Source organism: Mercenaria mercenaria, chromosome 18, assembly GCF_021730395.1.
Source record: "Mercenaria mercenaria strain notata chromosome 18, MADL_Memer_1, whole genome shotgun sequence".
In the NCBI taxonomy this organism is placed as follows: Eukaryota; Metazoa; Mollusca; class Bivalvia; order Venerida; family Veneridae; genus Mercenaria; species Mercenaria mercenaria.
This window is the reverse complement of record NC_069378.1, coordinates 39,879,628-39,904,714: the sequence shown is the minus strand read 5'-3', so window position 1 is coordinate 39,904,714 and position 25,087 is coordinate 39,879,628. Positions and strand designations below refer to the sequence as shown.

At 37.6% G+C, this 25,087-nt stretch overlaps 1 protein-coding gene across 4 annotated transcripts in view; it reads right to left on the bottom strand.

The window, feature by feature from the left end:
• The window catches only part of LOC123537831 (uncharacterized), a 100,320-nt gene that overhangs the window by 21,637 nt on the left and 53,596 nt on the right, over nt 1-25,087 (bottom strand). For all 4 annotated transcript variants that reach the window (XM_053529396.1, XM_053529397.1, XM_045321681.2 and 1 more), the window contains 4 exons: nt 23,390-23,509; nt 13,524-13,683; nt 12,323-12,459; nt 8,734-8,976 (listed from right to left, as the gene is read on the bottom strand). In XM_053529396.1, coding sequence (XP_053385371.1) covers nt 8,734-8,976; nt 12,323-12,459; nt 13,524-13,683; nt 23,390-23,509 — 660 coding nt within the window. The remainder of the gene's footprint in view (nt 1-8,733; nt 8,977-12,322; nt 12,460-13,523; nt 13,684-23,389; nt 23,510-25,087) is intronic.

Here is a 25,087-nt window from a genome sequence, read left to right as displayed (position 1 = left end):
AATGGGGAATGATTCATGAAATATTGGTGCAACAGTTAAAGCCCTTGTGTCATATGACTTGGGTGGTGATGTGGAAAAATATTTTAAGTTTGAATTAAATCTGTTCTGTTATAACAGACAATAGTGAAAATGCATAAAAATAAGCTAAAGTTCTAAGTAAAAATTGGGTATAATAAATGAAAAAACTGGTGTCAGAGTTATGGACCTTGTGTCATATGATGTGAGCGATGAAGTGAACAACTATTTTAAGTTTGAATCAAATCCATTCAGTAATAACTGAGGTAGAGTGGAAGTGCATCAAAACTTTAACCTGAAATTCTAAGTAAAAAGGGCGGGACATTTCGTGAAATATGGCTGGCAAGAGTAACGGTCCTTATGTCATATAATGTGGGTAATGACAAGTTTGAAGCAAATAAAAGTAATAACAAAGATAAAGTGAAAGTACATCAAAACTTCAACTCCAGTAGGAATGCTGAATGAATGCTGACACTGATTTGAGTGGAATATCTCTCCATATACTTTGTATAGTCAAACTAAAAACAAATGTTTTAAGTCTTACGAAAACAAATATGACTCCATGAAAATTTCTGCAAAAAGTCTATTTACTCACCGATAAAAAAGCATTAAACTTTAACTAACTGAACTTATAATTGCATTTTTCCTTTGGGTTTAGCCCTATTTGTAAACAGTATTTCAGTTACGTTACAGCATATATTATGTAACCTAACCAGTTTTCCAGGATTCTGTACCAGTACTAACCTATTCTCCATAAGTAATTGCCAACTTCCCCACATGAATCAGAGGTGGAGGATTGATGAATTCAGACAAAATGTCGTTTATCGATTGTATTGGAGAGCATTATATCACGTCTTGGGAGTAAACTCATGAACCTATGATCCTTATATCTCGACTCTCCCTACTGAGATTTAAGCGGACAAACCTTATAATTGTGGTGGTAGAGAAGTGGTCACTTTAATGAACATATTGGAGTCCTGATACAGACAAAGTAATATAAAGTTATTATAGGGAAATTACATGAACATATATGACATATATTTACTTTTGTCTGCATAAACTTATTTTTTTATAGATAGTAGCAATAATTGCATAATTAGAACTGTATTTAAAAAATCAAGATTAAAGACTCAAATTCTTGTTATTTTAACTAAATAATGTACAACATGAAAACTGATGTAAGTTATTTTTTCGTAAAATAATCACACCAAAATTGTAACATTAACTACGAGTGTACAATATATACATAAAGACTGAAGAGAAAACTGACCTGCGGCTGTGAAAGTTCCTGTAAAACACCCATATTTCCCGTATGAAGCCTTTTCCGTATTGAAATGTTACTTTTTTCATAACCTCTTTTACCAGTCCATTCCATTAGATCGTTTCGTATTTATATTTCACAAACTAATTATAATATTTCTCCTTAAGAGTTTATCAACATATATTTCAACAGTAAAAGCTATACAGAAATGTCAACATATAAATAAATTATAAGTCTTCAAGTATCTAAAATCTACTAACATTTTTATATTAATTTCAATTTATTGTAAAGCTATGAACGCTAACAATGTCTTATCAACAGTGCGGAGTTCTTGGTCAAGTCTCTCCTTTTAATATCAATACCCGATGGCTCTCTCTATTGTCTTTATTGCATGTTTTCCAGATAACGGTTTGCAACGTGACTGTCACATTTACATGTATTTTCCAATACTGACAAATCCGGTTATAAAATAAACTTCCTAGTATTAACCCATCAGCAAGAGTGTATCTGGGACACAGAATTTCCGTGTGCTGGACAAGAACTGTCACTTAAATGTTACTGCAGTGAAGGAATTAAAATTAGATATCAAGTTTTATTTCTCATCATTAAAACATATTTTGCAGCTGATGAGGAATTAAAGATGATCTTTTGTCTAACAGTCTCATTCTTTCTTTTTCTTTCACTTAGTGACACGTATTCTGCATCACTTTAATGACTTAACTTAATTTCTCTGAAAGCATTACTTGTTTTTTTTTAATCATAATGAAGACTTTTATTTTGTAGTCATAAAGATTACTTTAAAATTTCTGTAGAATTTACATCATTACCTTAATCAAGAAACAACAAAACTGTTTGTAAATTCTGACATAGAAGTTTTTAGTTTCACATGAACTTTAATAAATTAATATGGAACTTTTATTTGGCTTGTGAACTGTAGAACTGAGCTGCACCATGAGAAAACCAACATAGCGTTTTTGCGTCCAGCATGGATCCAGACCAGACTGCACGTATCAGGATACATGTTGTTCGCTAACAGCTTTTCTAATTGCAATAGGCTTTGAAAGCAATCAGTATGGATCCTGATCCATGCTGGCCGCAAACGCACTATGTTGGTTTTCTCATGGCGCGGCTCATATGGTGTCTATGAGAATAAAAGTGACCCATTCTTTCAATATCATAAAAGGTACACTTGACCAAGTTTCAAGGCATATAGATTAATCAGATTATTGACAGGAACCATTTCTATATTTTTAAAAACAGGGACCTTGACTCAAGTGACCCCAAAATATATTCCTAAACTTTATCTTGATGAAAGCTACATACACCCAAGTTTGCTGACAAAAGGTGTAGCCAAACTAAAGAATATTGAGCAGCAACCATTTTTCTATTTTAAGTACTAGTGACCTCAAATATAATGTAACTTCCAAAACTGCACATCCTCTGGACCAGAAAAAAAGTCCACTTTTTGCAAGTTTCTGGTATTTGAAAGTACGGGGTAATTTGAACAACTACAATTGCATATCATAAGTCGTTTCTGTGATTCTGAGCAAGTTTAGACTCGAAAATCATTTTAATTTTGTCCTGCAGGGACAGTTCAGTTTTATGGGGAAACCATTTTCTACTTTTAGTAACAGTTACATTGACCCTAGTAACCACTAAAAACTTTCCGAATCTTTGTTTGATAAAAGCTATCTATATAACAAGTTTGTTAACAATAGATGTATCCAAACTGAGGATACTGAGTGGATACCATTTTTAAGTTTTTCATAAGTGACTAAAGTAACTGGAGCAGAAACTGTTTTTTTTTGTATTTTTTAGTAAAGTGACCCTTAAACATAGTAACCTCATATAAAATCCCAAACTCATTCTGTATGCAAGCAACCTATATACCAAGTTTCACTACTTACTCAAGTGATTGGATCTGGTTCAAGAATGACTACGGCTGTACTTCCAGTGTAACAGATATGCTACACTCCCTAAACCTTCATCGACTGGATTTAAGGCATATAGATTCTAGGTTATCACTCTTCTATAAGATTCATCGTATGATCTGGTTGCTATCCCAATCGTAGATTACCTTACCCCAATGACCCGATGTGTCTGCTATGGCCATTCCCTAAGTTATAGGTTAATTACTGCAACCATTTGCTATTACAAGTTTTCTTATTTTCGAGAACAGTGTACCATTGGAACCAACTTCTCTCCAGTGTAGCCCACCTCCCTACCCTAGAGCAGTTCAGTGCTGCAGTTTGCAGCCTTGAACATGCCTCGCCCTAGTTATCCTGCAAACTCAAGTTTTAACCTTTTTATATCACCAAAGTTATTTTTGAGTTTCTTCCACTCTAATTTTTTATCACTATATTCTTTCTCTTTATGATTTTGACGCACAAAACGCCTACGTTCCTGCAAGGGGTTTGATGTCTATGGATAGATAGAGATGATAGAAAGACTGAGCAGTATATCCAATGTCAACACTGCCACTGCATACACCCTACACATTCTATAACCATTTTGTTTGTAAATACTCTATGATGCTTTCCAACAGAGATAAAATATTAAAGCCAATATTTTCTATGATACTTCCAGATACAGACAAGAGCACTGCCTACAGTTGCCATCGCTTGTCTGCAAGTGCTGGACAATATGTAAGAAAAGAGTATAGTTCAGATTTCCTAAGAACACAAAGGGCCATAATTCTGACAAAATGTAGTGTAGAGTTATGGTTCATGACTACAATGCCCATAATGATTCATAAACAAGTGTGCCAAAGTTTCATGCAGTGCTGAAATAGTTTTTGAGAAAAGGGACCTGACAAACTCAATTTTCAAGTATAAAAGGGCCATATTCTGACAAAATGCATCAGAGTTATGGGTCTTGGCCTACATAGTTCCCTAATGATGATAAAGAAGTGTGCAAAGTTTTAAAGCTGTACTTGAGCACTTACAGTGATTGAGAAAGGGCAGACCTTAACAAAAATTTTAACCAATGTCAAACTTTTACCAGGTCAAACTTTTTTGCCTGGGAAGAAACTGCAAAACTAAAAGCTGTTGGCTGGGTTTTAATTTTTCGTGGAACCACAAAATTCTTCCCCATTAAAAATCAAGATGAAGATTCTGATCTGATAGTACTGTAGTTCATTATATTTTAAAATTTATCATCAGGGTGTGAATCAAGTACAACTAGATTTAATGTACCGATGAGCCAAGTTCCATAATATTCTTTCCATGTGACAGTACTGATGTTTACGATTATAATCTCTAAATCTGTAATAACATCCTAAAACCTTAATGTACCAATGTGGGCCGTTCTAACATATTCTTACCATGTGTCAGTAATGGTTATTACAATCATAATCTCTACCTTACTGTGGGGTGATCAAGTACATCCTAAAAGCTAAAATGTGCCAGTTCACCATATTTGGGAAACATCAAGTTCCCTTTGCTGCCGCTAAGTCTATTCTGTTTTTGACAATGTTACAAAGACTAGTGCAGTCATACATTACATTTATGTATTAGAAAAAGCACCATACTTCAAATATGATTCAAACCTATGCCTTTTCAGACAAAAAACATTTTTTTTTCACTTTAAACCTTTAACATAATTTTAAAACAAAATAGTTAGACTTAATACGTCTCCTATAAAACTAATTATAAACAAATGCAAATACAGTCAGACCTCGTTATCTTGGCATTCCTTCTTTGGATTTTTCATTATCTTAATCTATTTTGTAAAAAAAACAACAAAAAAAACCCAACATATTATTTAGCAATCAAACACATGCAGACATTTCTTTGCGACAGAAACAACACAAATTGTACATGCATGAAGCATTGATGTATATCTCAAGTTTTCATTATCTTGATTTTTTTTTCACAGTCCTCGTGACTTCCATACAATGAATATCAACTGTAACTAGAAATAAGTTAAAGACAGAAGTGACTTTCTTAGTATGGGAACTGTTACAAAATACGTGTGTAACAAAGGGTCATAACTCTTTCCATATATAAAAGATTTTCAAATCATCTATACAAGAGCGCCGCCAAGCGGGGCAATATCCTGAAGGCTTACATCATAGGATGGGAGCAAAATTTTAAGAACTTGACTGTTGTAGCCCCAAAGGACTGGAACAACAAAAGGAAAACTTCAAAAAACAAATCTAAGTCCACAAAAACTAGAGCTATCACTAAAGGTGATGAATGTACCCCCCGCATGCACTGACACAGTACATTGCAATTTGATGCATACAAGATTGCATAATTATGTGGACTGTATGTATATAGACTGTATGTATACAGTATAGTAACAAAAAACAAAGTCCCATAACTATGCAGAATATTTATCTAAAACAATGTAACATGCACCATGCACAACTAGGGTTGGTACTGATCACTTGTGTGAAGTTTCATTAAATTGTGTGTAAGGGTTTGGTAGATTAGGCACGCACAAGATTGCATATGCAGACTGTATGTACATAGTATGTTAACAAGAAACAAAGTCCCATAACTCTGCAATTTTTGTCGCTGAAAGAACCTAACATGCCCCATGCACAACTACTGTTGGTACTGATCACTTGTGTGAAGTTTCATTAAATTGTGTCAAGGGGATGAGGAGAGATGGTGCGCACAAGATTGTGTCTATGTATATAGTATAGTAACAAAAAAACAAAGTCCCATAACTCTGCAAATTTTTTTTCTAAAAGAACCTAACATGCCCCATGCACAACTACTGTTGGTACTGATCACTTGTGTGAAGTTTCATTAAAATGTGTCAAGGGGATGAGGAGAGATGGTGCGCACAAGATTGTGTCTATGTATATAGTACAGTAACAAAAAAACAAAGTCCCATAACTCTGCAAATTTTTTTTCTAAAAGAACCTAACATGCCCCATGCACAACTACTGTTGGTACTGATCACTTGTGTGAAGTTTCATTAAATTGTGTCAAGGGGATGAGGAGAGATGATGCGCATAAGATTGCGTCTACGGACAGATGGACAGACAGACAACCTGAAACCAGTATTCCCCCCCTTACAACTTTGTTGTCGGAGGGTACAAAAATATTCAAAGTCTACAAAAATATCCTTATCAGGTAAAGGTACGTAAAAATACACCTAAAAATTGGTACCACCATGTTGTACCACAGAAAAGTGGTCTCGGTTTTTCCCTACGGCCAATAATAAAAAAGTTTCAAAATAAGCTATTTACAGTAACATAAAAGGGAAGTAATTCAAAAAAACAATTACTGTAAGTACAAAAAAGAGATCTGCCAAACAAGAGGGTCATGATGACCCTGGATCGCTCACCAGAGTAATATGACATGTTTCAAATGTCAAACTGATGTTTTTTTGAAATTTTTTGGAAAATTTTCCAATGTACAGTCAAGTTACCCCCGGGGTCATGATTTGAACAAAGTTTGTAGAAGTCTAATAGGCAATGTTCTAATGTTACAAATCGAAATCTAAGATCTAGGCCTTCTGGTTTATTTTAAGCAAATTTATGAAGATTTCCCTATGTACAATCAAGTAACCCCTGGGGCTGGGTCAATTTGACCCTGGGGGGGGGGGGGGGGTCATGATTTGAAGAAATTTTGCAGAAGTCCACTAGGCAATACTACATGTGAAATATCTAAGCTCCACGTCAAATATCTAAGATCTAGGCCTTCTGGTTTATTTTTAGAAAATTTTTGAAGATTTTCCTATGTAAATACAAGTGACCCCTAGGGCGGGGTCAATTTTGACACTGGGGGTCATGATTTGAACAAATATTGTAGAGGTCCACTGGGCAATGCTACATGTGAAATATCTAAGCTCTAGGCCTTCTGGTTTATTCTAAGAAATTTTTTGAAGATTTTCATATGTAAAATCAAGTGACCTCTAGGGCGGGGTCAATTTTGATCCCGGGGTCATGATTTGAATAACTTTAGTAGAGGTCCACTAGGCAATGCTACATGTCAAATATCTAAGCTCTAGGGCTTCTGCTTTTTGAGAAGAAGATTTTTTAAGATTTTTCCTATGTAAAATCAGGTGACCCCTGGGGCGGGGTCAATTTTGTCCCCAGGGGTCATGATTTGAACAAATTTTGTAGAGGTCCACTAGGCAATACTACATGTGAAATATCTAAGCTCTAGGCCTTCTGGTTTATTTTTAGAATTTTTTTGAAGATTTTCATATGTAAAATCAAGTGACCCCTGGGGCGGGGTCAATTTTGACTCTGGGGGTCATGATTTGAACAACTTTAGTAGAGGTCCACTAGGCAATGCTACATGTCAAATATCTAAGGTCTAGGGCTTCTGGTTTTCGAGAAGAAGATTTTTTAAGATTTTTCTATGTAAAATCAAGTGACCCCTGGGGCGGGGGTCATGATTTGAAAAAACTTGGTACAGGTCCACTAGGCAATGCTTCACATCAAATATCTAAGCTCTAGGTCTTCTGGTTTTTGAGAAGAAAATTTTTAACGTTTTTCCTTTCGATTGCCATGGAACCAGAGTTCAGCATGGAATTCAATTCTTTGAACAATTTTTGTAGAGCTTCACCCAAGGAACATTCCTGTGAAGTTTGGATGAAATTTGCCTAGCGGTTTATGAAGAGATGTCGTTTGAAGTAAAAGTTTACGGACGCCGGATGGTGAGTGACCCTAATAGCTCACCCTGAGCCTTTGGCTCTGGTGAGCTAATAAAAACAAGAGCACTGCAATGCAGAGCAATATGCACAAAGCAAAGTCATATATGACCTTTGACCCTTAAGTGTGACCTTGACCTTGAAATGAGTCATCCGGAACATGCGTTCTGCACATCGTTACAATGTGGTGAACATTTCTGCCAAGTTTCTTTGAAATCCTTCCAGCAGTTCAAGAGTTACAGAGCAGACACGAAACAAACTGATATGACTTTTGACCCCTAAGTGTGACCTTGACCTCGAAGCAAGTCATCCGGAACATGTGCTCTGCATGTCGTCTTGGTGTGGTGAACATTTGTGTCAAGTTTCTTTGAAATCCTTCAAGGGGTTCAAATATTACAGAGCGGACACAAAACAAACTGATGTGACCTTTGACTCCTAAGTGTGACCTTGACCTTGAAGCGAGACATCCAAAACATGCGCTCTGCACATCGTCTCGGTGTGGTGAACATTTGTGTAACGTTTCTTTGAAATCCTTCAAGGGGTTCAAGAGTTACAGAGCGGACACGGAATTGCTAACAGACAGACGGACACCAGCGTCATAACATAATACGTCCCTTCGGGCATATAATAAAAAGAACAAAGGACCATAACTTGAAACATATCTACACTCTGCTACTGCAAGAAAAACCTAATTTGAAATTCAAAACAAAAGATATTTAGCAAGTTTGGAAGAACTTGGGCAAACATTCCTTTCACCATCACCTTACAGGGTGACTGGTTGCAGACAACAATTCTTGATACTATCATTACTAGCTTGTATATTTTAGTCAGTGAAAAATTACCTCGTGTTTTGAAACATCTGTACAGCTTGCACTCATTGACCTTTTCTTCCCCATGTGTTGCCATGACGATATAGTGCGCTCAGACTGGGAATGTGAAAGTGTGTTGGACGGACTGCTCTGCTGGGAGTCATGTGATCCATCTTGACCAATCACACCGCTGTCAGTACTAAGTGAGCTGACATTGCTGTGGTGTTTGCGTATTTTTCTTGATGTTTCAGCAACACCCTCCGACAGAATCCGTAACTGTTAAACATTAAGGTAGAAAGAACATCTTAAATTAGCACTAAAGTGTAAACATTATTATGTAAGGTGAATGGAAACTGTCATAATTCATTGCATTCAAAGAACAAGTCATAACAATTTTTCATTTAACCCTTGAATTTTGAGATCTTTCACTTGGCCTAAGAACTGTATTCTGTTTTGATTCAGATGCAGTGAGATGATGACAGCTTTGTTTATTACAGCTTGATTGTAAAGCAAGACTGATTGTAAAGCCAATATGAATGTTATCTAAATTAATCCTTATACAGGGAGGTGTACATCCCTCACACCCGTCATTATTCCCTAAAATATGGCCACTTCTCAATTTCATATGTGCAGGAAGACCTTGTTTGGAATAATTTTAAAACAGGTTACATAAATACGTGAAAACAAATAACATACCTACACAAATCAAAACAGAAAGTAAAGTACATAGGTCAAAACATGGATTGAAACAAGAGCTGTCCATAAGACAGCGCGCTCCAAAATTCGGCAATTTGACAGTAAAATGAATTGATGTCTCAATAAGAGACCTCTATTTTAAAAGTAAGATACACCAAGATGATGATGGTAGAGATATATTTTGAGTTTCAAGTCAATACCTTATATAGTACAAAAGTTATGTCCTGAAAACGAATTTTGTCAAAAAATTTAAGTATAAAACGTGCATAATTTGATCAAAATTAGCAATATGTGTTTGTAAAACATGTTCCCTATGATGACCTCCCAAAGTCACTATGACCTTTGTCCTTTGACCAAATGATCATAAAAAACAATAGGGGTTATCTGCTAACCACAGACAATCATCCTATTCAGCCTGACACCTGTAGGTCAGAATGTTTTTCAGTTCTTGTGCATAAACCATTTTTAGTCTTTGACCTACCGACCCCACAAAACAAAAGGGGGTTTTAATAACCACATGCAATCAAGGTTCAGGCATCTGTGACCTTGACATTTGATCTATTGACCCCAAAAACAATAAGAATCAACCACTTCATAAGCCCAATCATGCTTCCAAGTTTGAAGGTTCTGGTTCAATGGGTTCTTTAATTATTGAGCAGAAACCATTCGCTCTACTCACAGACAGACAGACAGACAGACAGAAAGACATACATACTAACAAACCTATTGACATGTGCAAAGCAAAATGCCCTAGACAAACATACAGGCTGACCGATGCAACCGACATGAGCAAAGTAATAAGCATAAAAATACTTTCTATCATGAAAAGTTCCAGCAATTTAAATAAATATATTACCAGCAATTACCAGTATAACATACTGACGCAAGTAGCATCTTTTTTGCTTCAGTTTAAAACCAAGCATATTATGTTACCTCACAAAAGACCTATATTAGCTTAACTGAAATGGACGAAAATAGCTACCAATGTCATATCTATATCTATATGACAATTTTATTACTATTTTCAGCCTATCTTATATTGTTATCTATTAATGTGTACCTGTAACTTATTTGCAATTTTCTAATAGTAAACCATTTAGAATCGGATGGAAAACTACATCCAGTTGTTACGCTGCCTTCATGTGTTGTTCAGTGGTTTATTGGTTCAACTAAGTCAAGGGCAATATCTGTGCATTACTTGTACAATCTCTGACATTACAGAACCTGCTGCTTAACCATTCTTGTCCATCATCAAAATCTAAAATTTTCTGGTCATATTTCTTTGGTGTAAGTTTGGTGATAACTGCTCAACAGATGGGACCTCTGATGTGTATAACAATTTTGACTTAGTAAAGAGCTATAACTCTGCTGTTCTTGTAGTAATCTTGCCTGTTATTATCCTTGTCTGAGATCTGGTGTTACTGTAGCAATCTTGCCTGTTACCATATCTTGTCTGAGATCTGGTGTTATTGTAGCAATCTTGCCTGTTACCATACTTACCTGAGATCTGGTGTTACTGTAGCAATCTTGCCTGTTACCATACTTGTCTGAGATCTGGTGTTATTGTAGAAATCTTGCCAGTTATCATATTTGTCTGAGATCTGGTGTTATTGCAGTAATCTTGCTTGTTGTCACTTGTCTGAGATCTGGTGTTATTGTAGCAATTTTACCAGTTATCATACTTGTCTGAGATCTTGTGTCATTGTAGTAATCTTGCCTGTTACCATACTTTTCTGAGATCTGGTGTTATTGTAGTAATCTTGCATGTTACCACACTTGTCTGAGATCTGGTGTTATTGTAGTAATCTTGCCTGTTATCGTACTTGTCTGAGATCTGGTGTTATTGTAGTAATCTTGCCTGTTACCATACTTGTCTGAGTCCTGGTTGTAGTAATCTTGCCTGTTACCATACTTGTCTGAGATCTGGTGTCATTGTAGTAATCTTGCCTGTTATCACACTTGTCTGAGATCTGGTGTTATTGTAGCAATCTTGCCTGTTATCACACTTGTCTGAGATCTGGTGTTATTGTAGCAATCTTGCCTGTTAACACACCTGTCTGAGATCTGGTGTTATTATAGTAATCCTGCCTGTAATCACACTTGTCTGAGATCTGGTGTTATTATAGTAATCTTGCCTGTTATCACACTTGTCTGAGATCTGGTGTTATTGTAGCAATTTTGCCAGTTATCATACTTGTCTGAGATCTGGTGCTACTGTACTAATCTTGCCTGTTATCACACTTGTCTGAAATCTCCTGTTATCATACTTGTCTGAGATTTGGTGCTATTGTAGTAATCTTGCCTGTTACCATACTTGTCTGAGATCTTGTCTTACTGTAGCAATCTTGCCAGTTACCATACTTGTCTGAGATCTGGTCTTATTGTAGCAATTTTGCCAGTTACCATACTTGTCTGGGATCTGGTCTTATTGTAGTAATCTTACCTGTTACCATACTTGTCTGAGATCTGGTGCTATTGTAGTAATCTTGCCTGTAAGGCTGTTACCATACTTGTCTGAGATCTGGTGTTACATACTTGCCTGAGATCTGGTGCTATTGTAGTAATCTTGCCTGATATAATACTTGTTTGAGACCTGGTGGCTATATACAGTCTCTGTATCATGAAGATTGCTCATAAAAAATGTGACTGTTTATTTGTTAACAACATGAAACATGGCAATAATGACAAATGCAAGGGCCATGACTAGATAATACCATAAATAAGCAAGCTTAAATAAGTTTGGCTGCAACTTCCATTCTTTACAAGTTTCATGAAGAAAAGAGGTCTCTAGTATGTTCACAGTTAAAATTATTGATGGATGGGGGACCAGACAACAGAAAAATGAGAATAAAAGGAGGTCAATAGCTCACCCTTGAAGACTTTGTAATATCTTTTTTTTTTTTTTAAAAAGGAAGAAAATTCAAACCTGTTCATCATTTTCATTGAGTTCTTCAAGGCTAGGAAAACTATCACAGTTTGCTAAATCTCCATGACTGACTCCATCAAGAAATGTTAAAATCTCCTCTTTTGAAGAATTGGCAAAATCCATATGCTGCCTCAACTCTACAGTAAGAGAAGAAAACAATGTAAGTGGAAATATGGGCACTGAACTGGTTTCTGACTTTTATCAAATGCAAACTGAATGTACATTATATGCCATGCTTATAAACATTACAAAGAAAAGAACAATTTTGCTAAGAGGGTGGGGATGTGGGGAGGGGTGCGAAATACATCCTCTACTAGAACAGACACAGAGCGATCTGACCAGAGGGACAGAGCGAGAGAAAGTCCTCAGAACAGATAGAGAGAAATCCTTTGTAGATACAGGCTTGTCCGGCTAACTTAGCCTAGCTCTTTGCGAATATACAGTCTGGTTCTTCAACGTGCCCGGTGTATAGCACCGATACATGCGATGCCGTCTTTCCTGGGAAAATCCAGTATAGGTCTCTTAGTTAGATGGGAGACACTCAAGAGCATCTTAGAAATTTCCAGTGCCTGGACAAGGATTCAAACCTCGGACCTCTGGATTGACAGTCAAGCATGTTACCACTAGACCACTGGCCCACCTACTCTGTTGTTGGCAGGTGGTCGCTCTTCCCAGGTTTGACTGTATCATTATCCTTTTGCTTAAAAACTTTAGCTTTGTAGTGCTTTGTAAAAGTTTTGGCAAGTATATATATTTATTTCAAGGACTGAACCAATCACTATTATATTGTGAAATCATTAATATTTGTGTGGGGCTAATTTTCGTGGATTTCATGGTTGAGTCAATCCACGAAACTTAATCCCAATGAACATGTAAAATTCCCATTCATTTTGTGTTCAAACGTTGGAATCCACGAATTCATATCCCCATGAAATTGCCGTTTTGACCACAACCACGAAATTTCATGACCATGAAATTAAATGATTTTACAGTAACTCATTGAATTTAAGCTTCATGTAAGCCTCATTTATAAGGAAAACATTTTTTATAAAAATGTTTAGACCATAAGTATTCATAACAAGAGCTGTCTGTTGACAGATGTACAGACGGACAGACAAGGACAACTCTAGTTGCCCCTCCCAAAATAATTGTGCCACATTTGATAAAAGACGCTTGTAAGATTTAAATTTTGGCAACATACTTGCTTTCTCCTCACGCAGTACACATCTCTTTGATGCTGGTATAATCTCTGTACCCGAGAATGGATCACTCTTGTATGGCCTTTCTTTCCTCTCCCGTCTTTTTCTGGCAGCTTCCGGGGTAATTTCACACGCATCAGATGTTGATCGCAATACCTGAGACTGAAAAAGTAACCCATGTTTAAAAGACATATTTTAATAAACAACGATTCATCAGAAAGATAAAACTTGTGTATTACTGGGTAACTTATGATAGTCATATGTTATAAGGTTGTTTTAGCTACACAACTTCACATTCTGAAAAACATTCCTACAGTTTCGATAGTTTCGTGACTACAGGTAAAATAATTTCTGATATAATCCTAAAGTCACGTTCTTTAAGGTTCTTAACACATATTTTTGATAAAAAGGCATTCTATTAACATACTGCCAGTTTTGTTATCATCATTGCTCTGACATCAATACCTCAAATAACATCATGCCGTTTCTAATCAACATTTACGTATGTTGAAACTCAGTCAGTCTTTGTTTAAACACTCCTGTAATTACAGCGAGACCATAGGTAACTAACCTGACAGGCCACTCACAGAACATAGAACCTGTAACTGGTAATATGAGTACACAACAAATTATACTACTATTATCATTAATACTGTCTTTGACTCCTTGATCACTGAGTTGGATGAACATTATATAGGGTCATGATAGAGGAAAGGGGAAGTGGGGAAAGAATGAGCAGGGAATAGGGTTATAATAGAGCAGTGAGGAAGAGAGGAAGGAAGGAGTGGGGATAGGGTTGTAATGGGGAGTGAGGAAAAGTGGAAGGAAGGAGTGGGGATAGGGTTGTAATTGGGAGTGAGGAAAAGTGGAAGGAAGGAGTGGGGATAGGGTTGTAATGGGGAGTGAGGAAAAGTGGAAGGAAGGAGTGGGGATAGGGTTGTAATGGGAGTGAGGGAAAAGTGGAAGGAAGGAGTGGGGATAGGGTTGTAATGGGGAGGTGAGGAAGAGAGGAAGGATGAGGAGTGGGGAATGGGATGGTTGTAATGGGGAGTGAGGAAAAGTGGAAGGAAGGAGTGGGGATAGGGTTGTAATGGGGAGTGAGGAAAAGTGGAAGGAAGGAGTGGGGATAGGGTTGTAATGGGGAGTGAGGAAAAGTGGAAGGAAGGAGTGGGGATAGGGTTGTAATGGGGAGTGAGGGAAAATGGAAGGATGTAGTGTGGATAGGGTTGTAATGGGGAGTGAGGAAAAGTGGAAGGAAGGAGTGGGGATAGGGTTGTAATGGGGAGTGAGGAAAAGTGGACAGAAGGAGTGGGGATAGGGTTGTAATGGGGAGTGAGGAAAAGTGGACAGAAGGAGTGGGGATAGGGTTGTAATGGGGAGTGAGGATAAGTGAAAGGAAGGAGTGGGGATAGGGTTATAATGAAGGAGTGGAAAAGAGGGGAAAGAAGAAGTGGGTTTAGGGTGGTAAAAGGGAGTGAAGAAAAGGGGAGGAAGGAACGGGTTCAGGGTTGTAATATATATAGGAGTGAGGAAGAGGGGAATGAAGGCATAGGGTTGTAATGGGGAGTAAAGAAAAGGGTAAGAAAGGAATGGGTTCAGGGTTGTAATATAGAAGATTGAGGAAGAGGGGAAGGAAGGAGTTAAGTAAGGTTGCAGTGGGGAGTAAGGGAAAGGGAAAGGAAGGAATGGGTTTAGGGTTGTAACAGAGGAGTTAGGGAGAGGGAAAGGAAGGGGTGGGAAAAGAGTTGTAATGGGGAGTAAGGAAGGAATAGGTTTAGGGATAATAAAGGAGTGAAGAAGAGGGGAAGGAAGGGGGTGGAAATAGGGTTGTAATGGAAAGTAAGGAAAAGGGGAAGGAAGAAATGGGTTCAGGGTTGTGCTAGAGGAGTGAGAAAGAGCGGAACAAAGGGGTGGGGAAAGGGTTGTAACAGGGAGTAAGACAAGAGGGCCATGATGGCCCTATATCGCTCACCTGTTGTCATTGCACTTGAGGACAAGAAGGTCCTCAGAAAAATATCTAAGTCCAAAAGACAGGAACAACAAAGGAAAGAAATTTAACCAAAAAGAAAACAAGAGATGTCACTAATGGTGACAAATGCCCCCGCAGCACCTTGACCTTTGACCTGGTGACCCCAAAGTCAGTAGGTGTGGTGTACTCAATAAGTACTATCAGCATGTAAAGTTTGAAGGTCCTGAATGAAGTGGTTTGCATGTAAAGTGCCTTCATGCAAAAAGTTAACGTTGGCCCCTGCGACCTTGACCTTTGACCTGGTGACCCCAAAGTCAGTAGGGTTGGTGTACTCATAAAGTACTAACAGCATGTAAAGTTTGAAAGTCTTGGGTGAAGTGGTTCGCAAGAAAAGTGCCTTCATGCAAAAAATTAACGTTGGCCCCTGTGACCTTGACCTTTGATCTGGTGACCCCAAAGTTAGTAGGAGTGGTGTACTCAGAAAGTACTATCAGCATGTGAAGTTTGAAGGTCCTGGGTGCAGTGGTTCGCAAGAAAAGTGCCTTCATGCAAAAAATTAACATTGGCCCCTGTGACCTTGACCTTTGATCTGGTGACCCCAAAGTTAGTAGGAGTGGTGTACTCAAAAAGTACTATCAGCATGTGAAGTTTGAAGGTCCTGGGTGCAGTGGTTCGCAAGTAAAGTGCCTTCATGCAAAAAGTTAACATTGGCCCCTGTGACCTTGACCTGGTGACCCCAAAGTCAGTAGGGGTGGTGTACTCAATAAGTACTATCAGCAAGTGAAGTTTGAAGGTCCTGGGTGCAGTGGTTCACGAGTAAAGTGCCTTCATACAAAAAGTTAGCGTTGGCCCCTGTGACCTTGACCTTTGACCTGGTGACCCCAAAGTCAGTAGGGGTGGTGTACTCAATAAGTACTATCAGCACGTGAAGTTTGAAGGTCCTGGGTGCAGTGGTTCGCGAGTAAAGTGCCTTCATGCAAAAAGTTAACGTTGACCCTTGTGACCTTGACCTTTGACCTGGTGACCCCAAAGTCAGTAGGGGTGGTGTACTCAATAAGTACTATCAGCATGTGAAGTTTGAAGGTGGTTCGCGAGTAAAGTGCCTTCATGCAAAAAGTTAATGTTGTGACTTACGAACGAACAAACTAACGGACGGACAGTTGAAAACTAATATGCCTCCCTTCGGGGGCATAAAAAATTCTTACAAGGTACAGATATGTCAAAATACACCTAAATATTAGAGGTACCACCAATGTTGTACCACAGAAAAGTGGTCTCAATTTTTCTCTACGGCCAATAATAAAAAAAGTTACTAAATAAGCTATTTGTAGTAACGTAAAAGGGAAGTAATTAAAAAGAAAATTATTGAAAGTGAACAAAAAAAGGATCTGCCAAATAAATCTGTTGACATAAATGAAATTTCAGATCAGTATCTTCATTAGTTACGGAGATATACCCATTTTTATTTGAAACAAAGGGAGGTAATTTGACATAAAATCAGTCCATAGTTATCTACCCTGATTGGCTCAGTCCAACTAATGACAATAATTAAATTTCAAATAAGTCCTATAAGTACTTACAGATATAAATCAATTTTGATTACAATAAGGGGAGGTAATAAGATATAAAATAACTCTGGAACCTACGATTGGACCTGATTTGTCATAGAATCCAAAATTTATTGTTGTTGAAGATATTTTGGAAGTTTTATCAAATCAAACCATAAATGAAGTCTCTATATGGCTGCGAAAGCCAAAATAGCCAATTTTGGACATTAAAGGGGCCATAACTCTGGAACCCATGATGGAATCTGGCCAGTTCAAGAAAGGAACCAAGATCTTGTGGTGATACAAGTTTTGTGCAAGTTTGATTAAAATCAAATCATAAATGAAGCTGCTATTGTGCAGACAAGGTCAAAATAGCTAATTTTGGGCCTTTCAGGGGCCATAACTCTGGAACCCATTAAGGAATCTGGCCGGTTCAACAAAGGAACTAAGATCTTACGGCAACACAAGTTTTGTGCAAATTTGATAAAATTCAAACCATAAATGAAGCTGCTATTGTGCAGACAAGGTCAAAATAGCTAATTCTGGCCCTTTCAGGGGCCATAACTCTGGAACCCATAATGGAATCTAGCCAGTTCAAGAAAGGAACCAAGATCTTATAGTGATACAAGTTGTGTGCAAGATTGGTTAAAATAAAATCATAAATGAAGCTGCTATTGTGTAGACAAGGTCAAAATAGCTCATTCTGGTCCTTTCAGGGGCCATAACTCTAGAACCCATAAAGGAATGTGGCCAGTTCAAGAAAGGAACCAAGATTTTATGGTGATACAAGTTGTGTGCAAGTTTGGTAAAAATCAAATTATAAATAAAGCTGCTATTGTGCAGACAAGGCCAAAATAGCTGATTTTGGCCCTTTCAGGGGCCATAACTCTGGAACCCATAATGGGATCTGGCCAGTTCAAGAAAGGAACCGAGATCTTATGGTGATACAAGTTGTGTGCAAGTTTGGTTAAAATAAAATCATAAATGGAACCACTATCGTGCAGACAAGAAATTGTTGAAGGACGCACGAGACGCACGGACTGACGACGGACGAAGGGTGATCACAAAAGCTCACCTTGTTACTATGTGACAGGTGAGCTAAAAAAGGAGAAGGAAGGAATACGTTTAGAGTTGTAATAAAGAAGTGAAGAAGAGGGGAAGGAAGGGGATGGAAATAGGGTTGTAATGGGGTGTAAGGAAAAGGGGAAAGAAGAAATGGGTTGTAATAGGAAGTGAAGAAAAAGGGGAAGGAAGGAATGGGTTCAGGGTTGTAATACAAGAGTAAGGAGGAAGAGAAGGAAGGAGTGGGAAAAGGGGAAGGAAGCAATGTAGGGTTGTAATAAAGGAGTGAAGAAGAGGGCATGATAGGGGTGTAAATAGGTTTGTAATGGGGATTAAGGAAAAGGTGAAGGAAGGAATGGGATTTTGGATGTAATAGAGGAGTGGGAAAGAGGGAAGGAAGGATAGGGCTATACTTGTAATGAGGAGTGAGGAAAAAGAGGAAGGAAGGAGTGGATTTAGTGTTGTAATAGAGGAGTGGAAAGAGAGAAGGAAGGATAGGAGTGGTTATAATGGAAGATCTTGACCCTTGAGAAAGGGGCCTTGGGTTTGCGTATGACACTCATCTCACTGAAGCAAACACTTATGCCAAATGAAAATAAGACAGTTCAATGCATGTCAAGGTTATGGCACAGACAAGCTCTAAAATGACTTTTGACCCTTAAGAGTGACCTTGACCTTTGAGGTAGGTGTCTGGGAGTTGCACGCAACACTCCATCTCACTGAAGTAAATATTTATGCAGAGTAAAAAAAAAAAAGACAAGCTATAAAATAACCTTTGACCCCTGTGACCTTGACCTTTGAGATAAGGACCTAGGGTTTGCACGTGACACTCCATCTCATGAAGGTGAACATTCAAGCCAAATACAAAATGTATCAAGAAGACTGCTCAATACTTATCAATATCACAGACCAGACAAGCTCTAAAATGACCCTTGATCCATAATTGTGACCTTGACCTTTGATATAAGAACCTAGGGTTTGAGTATGACACTCTCATGGAGGTTAACATTCATGCCAAATATAAACAAGCTTCCTTTATGCATGTCAAAGTTATGGCTCGGACAAGATCTGACATATTTGGACAACTACGTCTTCACTTTCTGCAAGCGGGCTTGACAATAAAACTGAAACTGATCAGCAGTTTCAAATATGAAGATTTTCAAATTCTCCATCAATACATATTGAGAAAAAAGTGCTAACAAAACAAAAATGGATGGAAGATAGGCGGACTCTGATGTACAATGAATGCTGAGTGCTCACAACAGTCTGTCTTGTGCTTTGCTGAGACAAGAGGGCCATGATATCGCTCACCTGAGTTAAGTTGCTTGCTTGAACAAATTTCTTTGCTAAAGGTTAAAAAACACAAAAGTAGGTCAGTAGGTCATATTCATGGTCACTGAAAGTCAGATTTAAGATTGGTGTGCAAAACTGTCCATGTCATCCAAATTTCAAGGCACTATCTTAAACAAGAGGGTCATGATGACCCTGGATCATTCACCTGAGTAATATGAGCTATGTATGTCATCAAAATTTCAAGGCTGTATCTTAAAAAAACATGAAAGTAGGTCAGTAGGTCAAGGTCACAGTCAAGTGACATCATATTACTTGGGGTCATCAGGTAATTATAATTAAACAGTCTTGGAAAAAAGATCAGATGTTTTTTTAAGTATTTTTCCTAAATAACTCATATAATAACTAAGTGACCACTGGGCAGGGCCTCTTTTAACCCCAGGGGCATAATTTGAACAGTACTTGGTAGAGGACTACTAGACAATGCATCATACCAAATATCAAAAGCCTTGGTCGTATGGTTTCAGACAAGAAGATTTTTAAAGCTTTTTCCTATATAAAGCTATATAAAACTTGGGACCCCTAGGGCAGGGCTTCTTTTCACCCAAGGGGTACAATTTGAACAATTTTGGTTGAGGACCATAAGACAATGCTACAAACCAAATATCAAAGGTCTAAGTGTTGTGGTTTCAGACAAGAAGATTTTTAAACTTTTTTTCCTACATAAGTCTATGTAAAACTTGGGACCCCCGGGGCCGGGCCATATTTGACCCTAGGGGGATAATTTGAATAATCTTGGTAGAGGACCACTAGATGATGCTACATGATACCAAATATCAAAACCCTAGGCCATGTGGTTTTGTACAAGAAGATTTTCAAAGTTTTCCCTATATAAGTCTATATGAACCATGTGACCCCCGGGGCGGGGCCATATTTGACCCTAGGGGGATAATTTGAACAATATTTGTAGAGGACTACTAGATGATGCTACATACAAAATGTCAAAGCCCTAGGCCGTGTGGTTTTGTACAAGAAGATTTTCAAAATTTTCCCTATATAAGTCTATATAAACCATGTGACCCCCAGGGCGGGGCCATATTTGACCCTAGGGGGGTAATTTGAACAATTTTGGTAGAGGACCACTAGATGATGCTACATACCAGATATCAAAGTCCTAGGTCCTGTGGTTTTGGACAAGAAGATTTTTAAAGTTTTTCCTTTTGGTTGCCATGGCAACCAGAGTTCTGCATGGAATTCAATTTTTTGAACAATTTTGAAAGGGGGCCACCCAAGGATCATTCCTTTGAAGTTTGGTGTAATTCTGCTTAGTGGTTTTCAAGAAGAAGATTTTTTTAGAAAATTTTGACGGACACACGACACACGACGGACGACGGACATTGAGCGGTCACAAAAGCTCACCATGAGCCTTGGCTCAGGTGAGCTAAAAACAAGAATTTCAAAGTAGGTCAATGTCACAGTCGGGTGACCCCTTATCACTTGGGGTCATCCAGTAAATATAATTAGTCTAGAAAATATGATCTGATAATTTTTGAAGTATTTTTCCTATATAACTCATATATCAAGAGACCCCTGGGGCGGGGCCTCTTTTTATCCCAGGAGCAAAATTCGAACAATCTTGATAGAGATCAACTAGGCAATGATACATACAAAATATCAAAGGCATAGGCCTTGAACTTTCAGACAAGAAGATTTTTAAAAATTTTCCTATATAACTCTATGTAAAACTTGGGACCCCCAGGGCAGGGCCTATTTTTACCCCAGAGGCATAATTTGAACAATTTTGGTAATAGACCACTAGGCAATGCAACATACCAACTATCAAAAGCATAAGCCTTGCAGTTTCAGGCAAGAAGATTTTTAAAGTTTTTCCTATGTAAGTCTATGTAAAACTTGGGAGCCCCTGGGTGGGGCCTCTTTTCAACTCGGGGGCATAATTTGAATAATCTTGGTAGAGGACCACTAGGCAATGCAACATACCAAATATCAAAAGCTTATGCCTTGCAATTTCAGACAAGTTTTTTCCTATATATGTCTCTGTAAAACTAGGGACCCACGTGGCAGGGCCTCATTTCACCCCAGGGTAATAATTTGAACAATCTTGGTAGAGAACCACAAGGCAATGCTACATACCAAATATCAAAAGCCTAGGTCTTGTGGTTTCAGATAAGAAGATTTTTAAAGTTTTTCCCTATATAAGTCTATACAAACCATGTGACCCCCCTTGGGTGGGGCCATTTTCACCCTAGGGGATCATTTGAATAATCTTGGTAGAGGCCCATTATATGATGCTACATACCAAATATCAAAACCCTAGGCCCTTTTGCTTTTGACAAGAAGATTTTCAAAGTTTTTCCCTATATAAGTCTATAGAAACAATGTGACCCTCAGGGCAGGTCCATATTTCACCATAGGGGGATAATTTGAACAATCTTGGTAGAAGCCCACCTGATGATGCTACATACCTAAATATCAAAGCCCTAGGCCTTATGGTTTTGGACAAGAAGATTTTCAAAAGTTTTCCTATGTAAGTCTATGTAAAACTTGGGAGCCCCTGGGTGGGGCCTCTTTTCAACTCGAGGGCACAATTTGAATAATCTTGGTAGAGGATCACTAGGCAATGCAACATACCAAATATCAAAAGCCTATGCATTGCAATTTCAGACAAGAAGATTTTTAAAAAAAATTTCCTATATATGTCTATGTAAAACTAGGGATCCCTGTGACAGGGCCTCTTTTCACCCAAGGGTAATAATTTGAACAATCTTGGTAGAGAACCACAAGGCAATGCTTCATACCAAATATCAAAAGCCTAGGTCTTGTGGTTTCAGACAAGAAGATTTTTAAAGTTTTTTCCTATACAAGTCTAAATAAACCATGTGACCCCCACTGGGCGGGGCCATATTTCACCCTAAGTGGATCATTTGAATAATCTTGGTAGAGGTCCATTATATGATGCTACGTACCAAATATCAAAGCCCTAGGCCCTTTTGCTTTTGACAAGAAGATTTTCAAAGTTTTTCCCTATATAAGTCTATAGAAACAATGTGACCCTCAGGGTGGGGCCATATTTCACCCTAGGGGGATAATTTGAACAGTCTTGGTAGAGGCCCACTAGATGATGCTACATACTATACTAAGTATCAAAGCCCTAGGCCTTATGGTTTTGGACAAGAAGATTTTCAATGTTTTTCCCTATATAAGTCTATATAAACCATGTGACCCCCGGGTTGGGGCCAAATTTGACCCTAGGGGGACAATTTGAACAACCTTGGTAGAGGCCCACTAGATGATGCTACATCCCAAATATCAAAGCCCTAGGCCTAGTGGTTTTGGACAAGAAGATTTTTGAAGTTTTTCCGTTTGGTTGCCATGGCAACCAGAGTTCTGTATGGAATTCAATTCTTTGAATAATTTTAAAAGAAGACCATCCAAGGATCATCCCTGTGAAGTTTCATCAAAATTTGCTTGGTGGTTTAGGAGATGTTTAAAGGAAAGTGTGGATGGACGACACACGACGGACGTTGAGCGATCACAATAGCTCACCCTGAGCCTTTGGCTAAGGTGAGCTAATAAAACCAGATCCAAATGGCAGCACCAAATATTGTTCCAACAGCTGGACTTTAGTAATTAAACTTGGAGGTGGACTACTAGTCACATACTTCATGTAAAATGTCTTAACAGCTTTAGACCTTGGGCTTTTTCTTTAAAGAAAGAAGATGTTTTTAGTTTTCTATATGCAACTTAAATGTTCTGTCACCAGAAAGAGACTGACTGACCCACATTACTCTGCAGGATCCCACTTCAACAAACTTCATAGGGACCCCTTCATTTACTTATAAAGTCGTCAAATAAAAAACCGTGATATGATTCAAAACAATATATTCTATTACATATAGGCAATCTATATACCTATTTAACTGCAAATCAAATTCAATTTTAAGAAATTACACTGCTTATACTTCTTTAAATCTCAATATACCCCTAGTTCTTCCTTTAAAGGTTCTAATACTGAGCTATTGTCTGCATCATCAGGATCACGCAAAAGCTTTCCAGTGTCATCCTGGTCATTCAGAAGCTGTAAATTATCTTCTGCATTAATCTAGAAAGATAAGATAATAACACCAGAGGTAATACTGTCTGACATTCAAAGAGAAAACTTGAGAAATAGCATTTGTGTGATTAAAATCTTTCAAGGCAAGAAGTGTTCAAAGTTCAAAAATGTTGAGAATGTCAACTTCTGCATAGTTATTACATAAAAGTCAGAAGTTTCCAATACAGTCAAACTTGTCATAGCGACTCACTGAATTAAACGGCTCCCTGTCTGACGCGACTAATGACCATAATTTTTGCGTCCCATGACGATTATATGGCTGATTTCAACAACCCTTGGCATTTTTCACAGCCTAGAAATTTGCAAAAAATGTTTTTCACTCCTCTTCGTAACCCTGTCATTTAGCGATAATTGTTCATTCTTCAAAGAGTTTGCTAAACATATCATAACTATATTTAACTGACCCGTGTCTATCGGTTATCAGCCATTTGAACAAAAACGTATATCATCATGTCTCATAACCTATCTCTTTACTTTTATTCTATTCCTAAAGAAACAAATTCCAGATGTTTACTAATGCAAAGTATGGGATCTGGTCATCAATATTTACGTAAACATCATGTGGTTACTATAAAAAATGATGGAGTAATTTACAACCAAAATAATCCGGGATTTTCCTATCAATGCACGACGCTACGTCATGGAAAATTACCAGGAAAACTACTTGCAGATGGCTTGTACGCGGGACTTTTTTCATTCTAAAAATAACAACCATTAAATGCCTGAATATTTTTAAATGTGTACGGTCATAAAGGTCACACGTTATTTAGGCAGATTTCCCATAAACAACAATTTGTATATACGATGGCCTTATATAACTGAAAGTATGAATCAAAACAGAAGGACCGCGGCTTCCAAATCTTTTATGACACCACAATAGTTAATTGCAGCGGAAGTCACCCATTATGTGCCGTCAATTAATTATCATAAAAATTACGTAATATTGCAATGCCAAAAAACAAACAAACATATTTGACTTCTTCTGTAGACAATGAAATGAATGAAAGTAAATACTGTGGGACTAGATATGACAGTCTTTTTGAACTGATGATATGGATGTTACTAGACTGTACAATGTATTCAGAGTTTTAATCATGTTTTTTTTATACATTACTTGCACATAATCAATTAATAAAAACACAAGATATTCTTATTGTATTTATTTTTTAAAAATAATATTTCAAATTTAGAATAAATTATTTGACAACATAGTACCTTATGTCTTAAACATACATCATCATAAACGATAATAGAATCCAAAAAGAAATGGCATAAACGTAGTTATATTAAACAACTGACCTTGCTATTTAGTGAACCTGAATTAAAAGACTCCCTGTCATACGTGACCTTTTATGAATGGTCCCGTGGAAAGTCACATATGACAAGTTTGACTGTATAAATATTAGATCACAATATTTAACAGAGTGAACATGGTGAAAGTTAACAATCATAGTTGCATTTTGTTTCCTACTTTTTTTATGATTATGTTTCTTTTCAACTGCCTTTTATAATGCTTTTGCTTTGAAGTATAGTTCGTTGGTGGCACTATATCTGCTGTACCCTTCC